Raw genomic sequence first — 13,412 nt, 5'->3', positions numbered from 1 at the left:
ATTGGTAGAATACCTCAGAAAACTCATCTACTCTTCTATGAAATTGTGGCTTGAGTTTTTTTACATCCATGTATGAGAGCAAATAGGGCCTCTGTTTAAGATCTCATCTGACATAACACCACTGACAGTTAAGCACTCCCCCAGTTCAGCAGTACTACACTGGAATGCCAGCATGATTTTTTGCTCAAATTCTGGAGTGGAACTTGAGACAACAATCTTCTCACTCAAAGATGAGTGTGCTCCCAGTGAGCCCAATGAACAATGCTCACTAAACTTCTGTGCCTCTTTAAGTCTCTTTATTATTTAAGACTCTTCTCAAAATCTTTGTCCTTACCTAATCTTTTCCTCATCTAATCCCATATGTGGTTCAGCGTGAAGCAACTTGTGATATTTTACTATAGTAAAGGTGTTAAATAAATGTAAATTGTTTAAGTAAGAAACTGTTTAGTATGGTCAAATAAAATTCACATTCTGATTATGGCTAACTATTTTAAGAAAAAAATTGAAGAAACTTTGTGTGAATATAAGGGTTATCAGATCAATGGTTAATGATTATTAGATTAGCCATGATCTTACTGAATGGTGAAACAAACACATGGGTTAAGTGGCTTACTTTTGCTGCTACATTTTACGGTTTTATAAACACCAGCATTACATTTCCAAAAGATAGTATCTATTATTCACATAACAAAAAAAGAAAGAACTGCAGATGCTAGAAATCAGAAACAAAAATAGAAATTGCTGAAAAAGCTCAGCGGGTCTGGTGGCATCTGTGGAGAGAAAGCAGAGTTAATGTTTTTAGGTCCAGTAACCCTTCTTCAGAACTGAAGAACTAGGTAAACTTTGGTATCTATGTAGAAGTTGGGGTGGGGAGAGGGGGGGATGAGTAAATGAGAAGTGGAGTTGGAGCCCAAAGGCAGAGAAACAGTTTGATAGATGAAGGCTGAAAGAACAACAGATGCTGTAAATCAGAAACAAAAACAGAAATTGTTGGAAAAGCTCAGCAGGTCTGGTAGTACCTGTGAAAAGAGATCAGAGTTGATGTTTCGGGTCTGGTGATTTTTCCAATAATTTCTGGTTTTGTTTCTGAATAGGTGAAGGAATGGGTAAAGGCCAGCCCGGGAGAATGAATAGCTGCTAATGGGGACTATTAATAGCTGACAATAGGTTGTGTGTGGTAGGAGACTGTGTGATGGCAATGCCTGTTTTGTGTGTGTGTGTATATTTGTGGGGGTGGGGGGTTTAGGACATGGGAGAAGGTGCTCAATACCTAAAATTGTTGAACTCCATATTGACCGGACCATGTTCTCGAACTCCATATTGAGTCCAGAAGGCTGCAGAGTTCCCAAAGGGAAAATGAGGTGCTGTTCTTACAGCTTGTGCTGAGCTTCGCTGGAGCATTGCAGAATGTCTAAGACAGAGAGATTGGCCAGGGAACAGGCTGGTGTGTTGAAGTGGCAGACAACTGAAAGCTCAGAGTTATTTTTGCAGGCTGAATGTAGGTATTCAGCAAAGCAGTTGCTCAGTCTGTGCTTTGTTTCCCCAATGTAGAGGAGACTACATTTTGAGAGCAAATGCAGTAGACTAGATTGTGTGAAGCACTGGTTCACTTGGAAGGTGTGTTTGGATGGTGAGGAGAACCTAAATAAATGGGCAGGTGTTACACCTTCTGCGTTTGCAGGGGATGATGCCGTGGGGCTATGGGGATGTGTTTGGTGTGAAGGAAGAATGGACCAGGCTATCTCGGAGAGAACAGTTTCTGTGGAAGAATGACAAAGGAGGGGAGGGAAATATGTGTCTGGTAGTGGCATCTCACTGTATAAACAGCTACACACCAATTTTAAATTATCGGATTTAATAGGCATAAAGCCCTAAGGAGCAGCCCAATTGCAATTTTCACTATAAATCTCCCAGACAGATTAGTAAAAACACTTCAGCCCAAGGAACTTTCCAAGAATAAATTCTAACCAGCAATCACCTAGCCATAACCAGCACTGCTGCCGCACAGCGACAGAGACCTGGGTTTGATTCCAGCCTTGGGCCACTGTCTGTGTGGAGTTTGCACATTCTCCCCATGTCTGTGTGGGTTTCCTCCGGGTGCTCCGATTTCCTCCCACATTCCAAAGATGTGCAGGTTAGGTGAATTAGCCATGCTGGGGATGTGTAGGTTAGGTGCATTAGTCAGAGGTAAATGTAGAGTGATGGGGAATGGGTTTGGGTGGGATATTCTTCAGAAGGTTGGTGTGGACTTGTTGGGCTGAAGGGCCACACTGTCGGGATTCTATAGATCACCCAGTCAACAAGCAATTGAAGGCTCATGACAATGAATGACATCCAAACAGGTGCTTAATTGTTGTGAGGTGAACATTAGTTGGAGCCACATCTCCTGAATACAGATTTGCAAGTAATATTGAACCTATTGGCAAGATAGAGAAAAAAAACGAAGAGCAAAGCAAAAATTTTCCACTTTGGAACTGCACATCAGCATTTCCTCAGGTTAGACAGCCATGTTATCTTGCTGCAGAAAGCTGGATTTGATTTTGAATGAAATGCCAGAAAGATAAAACTAGACAATATTGCCCACCTGAGTAATCCCTTGCAGAGAAAATTACTATAACCAGCTCAAAACAAACAACATTTCAATCTCAATTTTATCAAATTACTGGACTCAACATACAAACCAGGCTCAATCTATCTTCCTCTGTTCTTATCGAACTTGTTCCAGAAGACTTCAGCCCTGAAGAGCATTCTTCAATTACACGACTGTCTCATCAGCCCTCTCTACTCTCAATTTATGCCAGTGTGCTCCTCCAGGAACTCTTCATCTGCACTGGCTAGCTCATTCTGTGTTACTTTAGTGATTTCTTCTTTTCCAAACCCCTTCCTCCTCAAAATCTTCAATCTAAACCTGCGTGTTGTTCTATCTGTTCATTCTGGTTGATTTCCATACCAGTCCATTACTCATGTCAGTCCTTCATAACTTCACATTCAACACTTTCTTTACAGTGGATAGCTCAGTGATTAGTGCTGCTGCCTCACAGCGCCAGGGACCCAGGTTTGATTCCAGTCTCAGGCAACTGTGTGAAGTTTGCACATTCTCCCTGTGTCTGTGTGGGTTTTGTGGGTATAGGTAGTGTTACTTCTGCACTTATAATTACTTATACAAAGTAAATGAACTCACACCAGTGTGTAATTGTTTCAGCCAAGAGCTGAGTCAACAAGAATGGAAACTATATGGAGGAAAAAGATAATTGTTTTTTTGTATTAGCTAAAATTGTATGCAAGAATGAAAGGGGACTATAAAACATTGGTAGATATTACAGGCGAATAGATAAGATGCTGTGAGGGGAGGCAGTTAAGCTGGATACGCCTGTACAAACAGTAGGTATAAACATCTGTTTCCCACTTTTACAGAAACACAGGAACAAATCCCAATTAAAAGGGTCTTAACAATAAGACGCTGAGAGAGGAGGCACAGATGGAGGGAGTAGATAATGGTAAGGAAAGGATATGCCTAACAATGACCCACAGTGGGATGAGGTCAAACGGCCTTGTGAGGCCAGAAATAAGCATTTTGTCACAGACAAGGCCGGATAAGGCAAGAGATAAACAGGAGTAATGGGTGTCGGTCTTAGGGAAGTGGAAGATGTAAACAAGGGAGGAGCAATGAAATTAAAAAAAACCAACTTATAAAAATATCGAGTATTCGTTGAATTCGCTGTGTGTTTTATCCCTGCCTTGTGGACAGTGGACATCGCACCCACTTGCAAGTATGAAATAAATGACACTACTGATTCAGATTTTGTCTCGGAATGAAATTATTGAAATGAGTGAGCTTTGTTTCTCACAGTTTCCTCCCACAATCCAAAGATGTGCAAGTTAGGTGAATTGGCCATGCTAAATTGCCCAATGTGTTCAGGGATGTGTAGGTCAGGTGCACTAGTCAGGGGTCTGGGAAGGTTACTCTTCAGAGGATTGGAGTGCATTTGTTGGGCCAAATGGCTTGTTTCCATACTGTTGGATTTTATGGTTCAAAGAAAGGGCCTGAGAGCCAAAGTGCAGGAGATACGTTGCACCTGGCTGAGGGCCCTGTCCACCAGGGAGCTGGGGGTCAACCCATTGTCAGCTACTGATGGTCCCATTGCAACTATGCAATCTCCCAGGTTGACCTTTACCGTTTCCTTTGTCTGTCCAACTATTGTTCCTAATCTTTGGGTTCCATCTCCACCTATCGTTTACTCCTTTCCCCCTCCCCTCACTTCATCTTCTACACAAATACCAAACATTTCCTAGCTTCCTCCAAAGACAGCCTTTGAAATACACAACAATGCAGAATTGCCGAGCAGAAACTGATAGTCAAGTTCCATACCCACGAAGATGGCCTCCACTGTGATCCTGGGTTCATGTTGCGATACATGTAACCCCACCATACTGTTCTGTGTTTGTAGAATCTTAATTACTGTAGTGTTTTAACACCCATCACCTTGATAACTTATGATCTCTCTACCATAATTAGTTTGTAGTTTGGATTACTTGTTACTTTGATTAGACCCTCAGTATGTGGCTCTAATACCTGTCATGCTATTCCAGCAGAAAGAATCCTGAAGAAGAGCTCATGCCTGAAATGTCGATTCTCCTGCTCTTTGGATGCTGCCTGACCTGCTGCACTTTTCCAGCAGCATGTTATTCCAGCAGTTTTGTTTGTCTCCAGGACCACTTAATTTTTTCTTTAGTTATCATCTTGCTGCTTCAATTAATTGATTTATAGGTCATCCCCATCACTTACTATTCAGCTATTGATACTTTACTCATACAATCTGACACTTTTGACTATCTACCTGCACTTACTATTCAGCCTATTTGACCTATCTGCCCATTGATTGCTCTGCATATAAATTCTGCCACTGTATGCTTTTTACCTGACAAAGGGGCAGTGCTTTGAATGGAAATAAACTTGTTGGACTATAACCTGGAGTCTTGTGACTTCTGACCTTCATATTACCAGATAGCTTACTCTCATATGAACTGCCAGAGGAAGTGGTAGATAGAAGTACATTTCGGCAGGTACATGATTAGTAAAGGTTTATAGGGATTTGAGCCAAACGCAGGTAAATGGGAGTAGCTCCGATGAAAACTTGATCTCTGTCTACTCTATATGATTCCACAAGTATGATCCCTTCAGCCAGGCCGCACCTCAGAGCACGTGACAGGAACAGCAGAACGACACCGATCCGGCCTTGAAACAGCATGGGCGTGGCTTTATGAGGTCATCAGTGTGCGACACTGACGGTTTGTCGTGCGAGTCGGAGAAAGATCGAGAAAGAAAAGAATCAGGGAGCGTGATAGTGAAGAGTGCAGTCACCGTGAAGAGAGGCCAGGTTTGGAGCGGTGTTTCTGTGGCCAGGGATTTAAATCTCAGGCTGTGGGGTCGGGGAGTGACTGCCCACTTTAATGTGGAGCCGGTCTCCAGCTCTCTCAGTCGCCTCGGCCTGTAGCTGCTGTCTGGTTTGGGGAAACACTGCGCTGTTAAGAGTCCACCTACACACTTAGTTTGCAGAAGCCCAGAAGCCGAGAAGTGTTCAGAAACGAAATGAATGCTGAGCTAAAGGAGGTATGAAGAAGGGCATAGAAGAGACGGATGAGAGTCTCGTGAATGAAATGTAGTTAAAAATTACATGACACCAGGTTATAGTCCAACAAGTTTATTTGAAAGTATAAGCTTTTGGAGCGCTGCTCCTTCATCAGGTAGCTCGTGGAGCAGGAGTGTAGGACACAAATTCTAGGAAAAGATCTAAGTTCATACAACTGATGTGGTATATTAAACAAACCTGTTAAGTCTTCAGTCACTTAGAATGGGTTGCAATTCGTTAATATGTAAATCCCAGAGCTTCTTTGAAGTCACATTCCTGAGATAATTTACGGTTTTATGCAAAAGATGACATCTCAGCTCAATGTATTAAAGGTGTGAGGTTAGTGTCTTTATTCCAATCTAGAGTCAGATTGGTTTTGTTTGCAAAGTAGGAATTGATAAAATGTCACATGGGCTGATTGCCTACAAATTGTGTGCTTTCTGAACAAAATAGAATGTATCTGCAACTGTAGTCCTAATAGTCCTAGAGGCATAGAAGAAAGGATTGTGAGGATGATTCAGGAGAAGAGTGAAAGTAATAGTATGGCTGAAGTGTTCCCTGACTGGGACAGTGCATCCCTGTCTGGCGATTGTTGCATGGTATCCATTTGTTGTAGCGTCTGCTTGGTCTCACCAATGTACAATGTCTCGGGGCATCCGAGCCTGCAGCGTATGAGATAGAAAACTCATGGCTGAGTCACATGAGTACCTGCCATGCACGTGATGGGTGGTATTCCCATTTTGATGGTCGTATCCATGTCTGCACTCTGACATGTTGTGCAGTCGACCTCCACTTCTTGCCTTTAAATAACTGTCAAACCTTAAACAGACCATTGTTCGCAGCAAACTGCCCAGCCTTCAGGACAATATGGCTCATCTCTAATAAAGGGCTTACGCCTGAAACATCGATTCTCCTGCTCCTGGGATGCTGCCTGCCCTGCTGTACTTTTTTTAGCACCACGCACTCGATTGTAAACCCTATCATGGCAACTGCTATAAGACATGTCGACATGGATACTACCATTATACGTGGAGATATCACTTATTATATGGGTGGTAGGTACTCCTCTTTTACTATAAATTATGTCCTAGAATCCTTCCTCACTAGCAATCTGATGAAAGAGTAGCACCCTGCTTTCCAGATAAACCTGTTGGAACATAACCAGTGTTGTGATTTTTTAAAAAACTTTGCCCACCCCACTCCAATACTGGCACCTCTACGTGATGAAATGTAGTATGTGAGGGGAAGATCGGAAAAGATTCGTGCTTAAGTGTAGTGAGTTGGTGGTTTTTAGAGGTAAACCAATGAAATTTAAATTGAATAGTCTGGAAGACAATACAGTAACATCGGTTATGGACAGATGTGAACAGGACCGAATTATATGATGGGATACGTGGTGATGAGTTTTGGGTGAGTTTTGGTTTTAAGGTGTGGAGGCTAAGCATATTTTGAAATAATTGTTTGTAGGTGAGAATTTTGGGGATAGATAGGTGAGGTCAGAGTTAGGTAAAAAAAAATTGACTGGATATTGGACAAGCAACTTGACAACAGAAGGCTATGCTATACCCTTTGCAATGGACTTGTCAGCCCTGATAAATTTTCATGGCTTGAAGTTAAAGACGTAAAGCATGGATTTAAACAAAGCAAGTAATGTTTGATGTGTGTATGGACTTGCAGAGGATTTTACATGCAGTGGATAGGTTGAGAGGTCAGGAATGTAAATGTAGAAGCATGTAAATGGATTACATATAGGGGTGACCTACACTTTAAATACCCTTTAGCCAGCTCAATTTTGTAAGGTAGACAGTTCTAAACATTCACAACCTTCCTAAAGGGGAAAAAATGATTTGCATCTTTTTTAAATCCACTGCAGAATAAGGGAACACCTGACCACAATTTTTGAGATTCTCCAAGTAGTGGTAAAATTTGAATATCTATCCTGTCAAGCCCCCTCAGAATTCGATCGACCCTTGTTCTTCTAAACCTTATCTTTGTATCTTTCATAGGCTGTTTCAAGATCTTTCATGCCCCGTCACCTTGCAGGCTGTCATTTTTGAGATGGTTATGATGGTGTGAAAACCAGTGAAAAATACAGATAAATTATATACTATTTCCCTGTTCCCTGTTAATACAGTACCCAGTTCCAATCTTCAAAAGCCCCACATTTACTATAGCTCCTCTTTTTATACCCAAAGGAATTCTTGCTGTTTGTTTTTATATTTCTTGCAAATTTACTTTCATAAACCATTCCTTCTTTATTATCAATTTAATCATCCACTACTGGTTCCAAAAAAAAAGTTAAAATTCCCAATCCTCTGGCCTCCTTGACCACCTTTTGTTAATGGGTGATTCATCCTTGTCATCAAATCCTCCTTTTTTTTTGAAGGTTGTTTTTGAGGTTTATGAAATATCTGGTTAAATGTCTGCTATTGCTCATCCATTGATGACAATTTTGCTCATGTAATTTTAAACAACTTCCTTCATATCTCTGTAATTGCCCTTACTTAAGTTGAGTAAAAAATGAGGTCTGCAGATGCTGGAGATCACAGCTGCAAATGTGTTGCTGGTCAAAGCACAGCAGGTTAGGCAGCATCTCAGGAATAGAGAATTCGACGTTTCGAGCATAAGTTGAAGAAACTAGTTTCAAATGTGACTTGCTGTCCCTCAAACTGAAATTTAAAATCTTCCATGTTGTAATCACTACCCCACTAGAGGATCATTAACTCTTAAAATCATCTCTTAATCCTATCTCATGGCACATTACTAGATATAAAATAGCCTTTTCAGGGATCACATTTGCAATGTACTGCTCTAAGAAACAATTCCTGATTTGAGGTTTGACTTTTTAACTAGTGGTTTCCAGTTTCTTGTATACTATTCTGTATTTATTTTGTTCTCCTTCCTATCACATTATGATGATTGTTTGCCTTTACACTACCTTGCATCTCTGCTTTCTTGTTTCTGTGATGTGGGGGTGTTGGTGTCGATTGGGATGGACAAAGCTGAAAATTACACAACACCAGGTTTATAGTCCAACAGGTTTATTTGGGGCTACAGGTTTTTAGAGCACTGCTCCTTCGTCATTTAGCTAGTCACTAACCTGGTGTTGTGTGATTTTTAACATTCTTCTTTGTTAGCTTTTTTTTAAAACTTCCCTTCAATTAAATTCCCCCACATCGCTATACACACAGAATTTAATTGGTTTAAAGTAATGGTGTGATAGTAAGAAAACACCTTGTTGAGATCATCAGCCAACGGTTAGTTAATAGTAGGGCAAATTACAGCAGATACTGGAATCTGTACTGAAAACAAAAAATGCTGGAAATCAGTTGGTCAGCAACATCATTTTAGAGACAGCAAGCTAATATTTTGAGAATAGGTGACACTTCAGAGCTGACGTAAAGTGTGGAGGGGACAATGTTTATGCAATAATTGGGGGTGGGGGAACGTGTTAATCGTGCAGATTAAGTGATCGGGATGTGAGAATGGTAGAACAATGATGTGTCTAACTGCCAAACTGGAAAGATGGTTCCACTGGAGTGCGGGGAGGGAAGAGATGACATGGTGACAGAGAATGCAACAAGTGAAAGCTAGAAGAAAGTGAAGAAGTGGGAGTGAGTTTACAATCTGAAGGTGTTGAACCAATATTAAGTCTCTACTTCCACATGGCTCCCCCACTATTGTATAAATGCTGCCTCCTTCAGACTTCACGTCAGCGCTGATGAAGAGTCATCTAGACTCAAAACATTAGCTTACTCTCTCATCAGATGCTGCCTGACCTGCTGTAGTTAGTAATGGAATCTCATTAAGTTGACGGTAGACAAAGACTGTAGGAAGACAGGTTCAAAGTATTCAAGTGATGGTTGGGGTCATTTCAGTGTTTAAGACTGGAGAAATTCAAACATAGTTTTTGGAAAGTTGGGCATGTCTTTGGATAAATGCGAGTATTTTCAAGTACTTTGGAGATAAAGAAAGTTTGGAGGATGACATAGTAGTTTACTTAGAAAGTTGGGTTTCTTTGAGGAGAACTGATACTGGAGATTTTAAGGAGAGCAATAGCATCTGTGAGGGATAAAGATTTGTGCTATCAGCAAGCACAGGGACCAGGAAAAGAATTTGAGTTATTGATAGAGAAACTAGGGGTTACAGGTTCAAAGCCGAGTGGTAATCTCTGAGGGGTGGAGTTTGTTTTGATGTCTGAAGAATGGGTGACATTTGCAGGAGGGAAAGAAGGATTGCTAACTCTGCTACAGCTGTTTGGCTAATTAATCAATTGACATTGTTTCTTTTTTAAAGTGAAAATTTTAAATTTTACACTTGGGGTTTGGATTAACTTGAAGACACATTAACCTGAAGACTCATACCATGGACATCCGACCTAATCAGACAATCTACATTAACAACATTAATGATAAAGTTAAAAAAGAAGGTAAATTGTTTTCAAGGTTCCTTTCAATCTAACATGTGGATAGGTTTGGTGTATCAGAAAAGTTTGTTGTAGAGTTTATGATATGAACAGGTGGCTGAACATTAAGGGGCAGTTATAATGGCTGCTTTTTTTTAACCAAGTTCCTTTGCCAGATAGAAAACCAGCCCTGCTCACTGTTACAACCATTCGGTCTCATGTAACCAAGTAAGGCTGAGGTTGTGTGATCAGTTCATGCAGTATTCTAAGTTTGTAGTCACAAGAATAGGGGAAAAAAATGGGATTTAAGGTGTCCTTACAACACCCCCTTTCCTCATCAGTTGGTAAATGGTTTGTGCAATTTGTATGAGAGAACAGGATCAAAGAGACTGTTCTATAAGCAGTGGTTAATGTTTGTAAAACAGAGTCCTTGGGTTTGGGCTAGGAGTTGAGCTGTTAAACGTCTGCGTTTTAAATTGTCTGGGGGAGTTGTTGATCAGCCAGATGCGCTCAACTATAAATTTGGATAACAAATTAATAGTAATTGCCCGTGGTAAGTTCAGAGTTGTGTTTTTTTTCAAAACAGTAAATATAGCAGCTGCAAGGCATTAAACCAGTTTGGAGTTTTGATGACTTAAACTACCCAGAATGTATTAAGCAACATCCAACACAGACATTGTTATTAGCCCGTATTTTGTGTTAAGTAATGTTTATTTTGCAGAGGAATGAGGGTGAAGGTGGCTACAAGTAATAGAAACTGTTCTGTGAGCTAGATAACTTGCAATGAAAACTGGTTATTTTTATGTAATGTAACATTTGAAATTATAAGAATTCTTTGTTTTACATGTAAAGCACAATGTGAGAATTAATTTTGATTTTTGCTATTCTCTAGTCATAAATCTTGTCCGGTCTCTCTCTCTTCTGATTCCACCCTCTTGCATCTTTTTGTTTCCTCACTTAATGAGCTTTCTGGCCTCTACATTTGAATTCTTTTCCCAAATCCTTGCCTCTTGCAGTGGGTGGCACGGTGGTTAGCACTGCTGCCTCACAGTGCCAGAGACACGGGTTCAATTCCCGCCTCAGGCGACTGACTGTGTGGAGTTTGCACGATCTCCCCGTGTCTGCGTGGGTTTCCTCTGGGTGCTCCGGTTTCCTCCCACAGTCCAAAGATGTGTGGGTCAGGTGAATTGGCCATGCTAAATTGCCCACAGTATTAGGTAAGGGGTAAATATAAGGTTGCGCTTTGGTAGCTTGGTGTGGACTTGTAGGGCTGAAGGGCCTGTTTCCACACTGAGTAATCTAATCTAAGCTAATCTAAAAACAATGTTCAGTGTTTATTTTTAAATCCATTCTAATTTTTCCTCTTTGGCTTTTTCTTGTAACTCTGTAAAATACCTGTACCTTGAGAGAGTTTTCCATGATAATGTTACAAGTTTTTGAGTACATGCAAGGCACTATGTACCCTTATTGACTTTGATTTGGAAGGTCATGGAATTCATCAAGGGTCAAGAATTTTGAGTAGGCAGTTTGCTTCGCTGCTGAGAGGTTGCATTACCTTTTTGGATGAAATGCTAAACTGAGATCATATCTGCTTGTCACAAGTGTATATGGTGGATGGGGCAGGAGGAAAGAAGAGAGTTCTCGCTCATTTATTCCTGAACAAACACTATTACAAGTTTAACTGGATAGTTTCCTATTGCCATTTATGGAATACTGTTGTTTGCAAGTAGTTTGCCACATTTATCCACAATATTTGCAGTCATGGTTAATTGTTTGTGAAGCACTGCTAAAGATTTGAAAGGGACTGGGCTTGTATACCCTTGAGTTTAGAAGGTTGAGAGGAGATCTCATTGAGGCGTATAAGATTATTAAAGGATTGGACACTCTGGAGGCAGGAAGCTTGTTTCCGCTGATGGGTGAGCCCGACCCAGAGGACACAGTTTAAAAATAAGGGGTAGGCCACTTAGAACAGAATTAAGGAGAAACTTCTTCACCCAGAGAATGGTGGGTGCGTGGAATGCTCTGCCCCAGAAGGCTGTGGAGGCCAAGTCTGTGGATACTTTCAAGAAGGAGTTGGATAGAGCTCTTAAGGATAGTGGAATCAAGGGTTATGGGGATAAGGCAGGAACAGGATACTGATTGAGGATGATCAGCCATGATCATAATGAATGGTGGGGCTGGCTCGAAGGGCAAAATGACCTACTCCTGCACCTAGTGTCTAATTAAATACAACTTTCTGCTTCCTATCCTCATTTTAAGGAAAATGCTTAGTTATGAGTTTACAGTGTTCTTATTTATGGTATGTTTTATAGCTACTCACTTCAATAGAAAATTACTAAAGCCTTGGTGATTCTTTTGACTGCGTGAGTAACTAAAAATTTGTGGGCTAGCTTTTTTGACCAGCTTCAGTAGTAATTGAATGAAAAGCTTGACTTTGCTTTTTCAACTTATTTTTGCTGGAATTTTTGAGCACAGATTTGAGAATTGATTTCCAGTGGTGTTCCTCTTGCAGGGAAAGCACTATTAGTATAGTCGTGCTGATAAAATTTCTTCTTTAAAAGAAACTTGTCAAAAATTGTATGAAAGGAGCAGGCTGGAATGGGGCATGTTATATCAATAAAATGGAAGAATGTGGATGTTTTCATGGCTTCTCGATGCTGCATATGGACATGCAACTTGGGCTGACAAGTGGCAAGTAACGTTCATGCCACCCAAGTGCCAAGCAATGACTATCTCCAACAAGAGAATCTAACCATCGCCCTTGGCTTTAAGTGGTAATACAGTCACTGAATCCTTCACCATCAATATTCTGTAGGTTACCGTTGACTAAAAACTGGACTGGCCATACAAATACTACAGCTACAAGTGCTGATTATTAATGAGGGATTCTGCAGCAATTATCTTGCTTCCTGTCTCCCTGAAACCCATCCACCATCTGCAGGACACAAATCAGGAGTGTGACAGAATGCTCCTACCTGCATGATGAGTACAATCCAACAGAGCTTAAGAGCTTGATTCCATCCAAAACACAGCACTGCATTTGATTGGCTAGCACCACATCCACAAATATTCACTTTCTCATGACAGATGTACAATACCAGCAGTGTGTGCTCTCTGGAAGATGCACAGCAGGAATTCATCCAAAGTTCCTTTAGACAGCATCTTCCACGTTCATGACCACAAACATCTAGAAGGACAAAAGCATTGGGTGCATGAGAACACCACCAGCTGCAAGTTGCCCTCTAGGCCACTCTCCATCCTGACTTGGAAATATTGTCTTTCTTTAATGTCGCTGGTCCAAATCCTGAAACACTTGCTAATAACATTGAGTGTACTTACTCCAAAAGGACTGGCTCCAGAAGTCTGCAGTAAGTGTT

At 40.9% G+C, this 13,412-nt stretch overlaps 1 protein-coding gene across 4 annotated transcripts in view; it reads left to right on the top strand.

Moving 5' to 3' along the window:
* Nucleotides 1-5,259: 5,259 nt before the first annotated feature.
* Nucleotides 5,260-13,412, top strand: part of snrpb2 (small nuclear ribonucleoprotein polypeptide B2) — a 28,640-nt gene continuing 20,487 nt past the window's right edge. Inside the window, exons 1-2 of one of the 4 annotated variants that reach the window (XM_060839412.1) lie at nt 5,260-5,378; nt 9,927-10,059. In XM_060839412.1, the coding sequence (XP_060695395.1) occupies nt 9,996-10,059 (64 nt within the window). In that variant the 5' untranslated portion in view covers nt 5,260-5,378; nt 9,927-9,995. Of the gene's footprint in view, nt 5,612-6,764; nt 7,041-9,926; nt 10,060-13,412 lie in introns of those variants that run through there. The other 3 variants (XM_060839413.1, XM_060839414.1, XM_060839415.1) reach the window with 3 other exon arrangements.

This window comes from Hemiscyllium ocellatum, chromosome 19 (genome assembly GCF_020745735.1).
Source record: "Hemiscyllium ocellatum isolate sHemOce1 chromosome 19, sHemOce1.pat.X.cur, whole genome shotgun sequence".
Classification (NCBI taxonomy): Eukaryota; Metazoa; Chordata; class Chondrichthyes; order Orectolobiformes; family Hemiscylliidae; genus Hemiscyllium; species Hemiscyllium ocellatum.
This window is presented reverse-complemented; position numbering and strand designations above follow the sequence as displayed.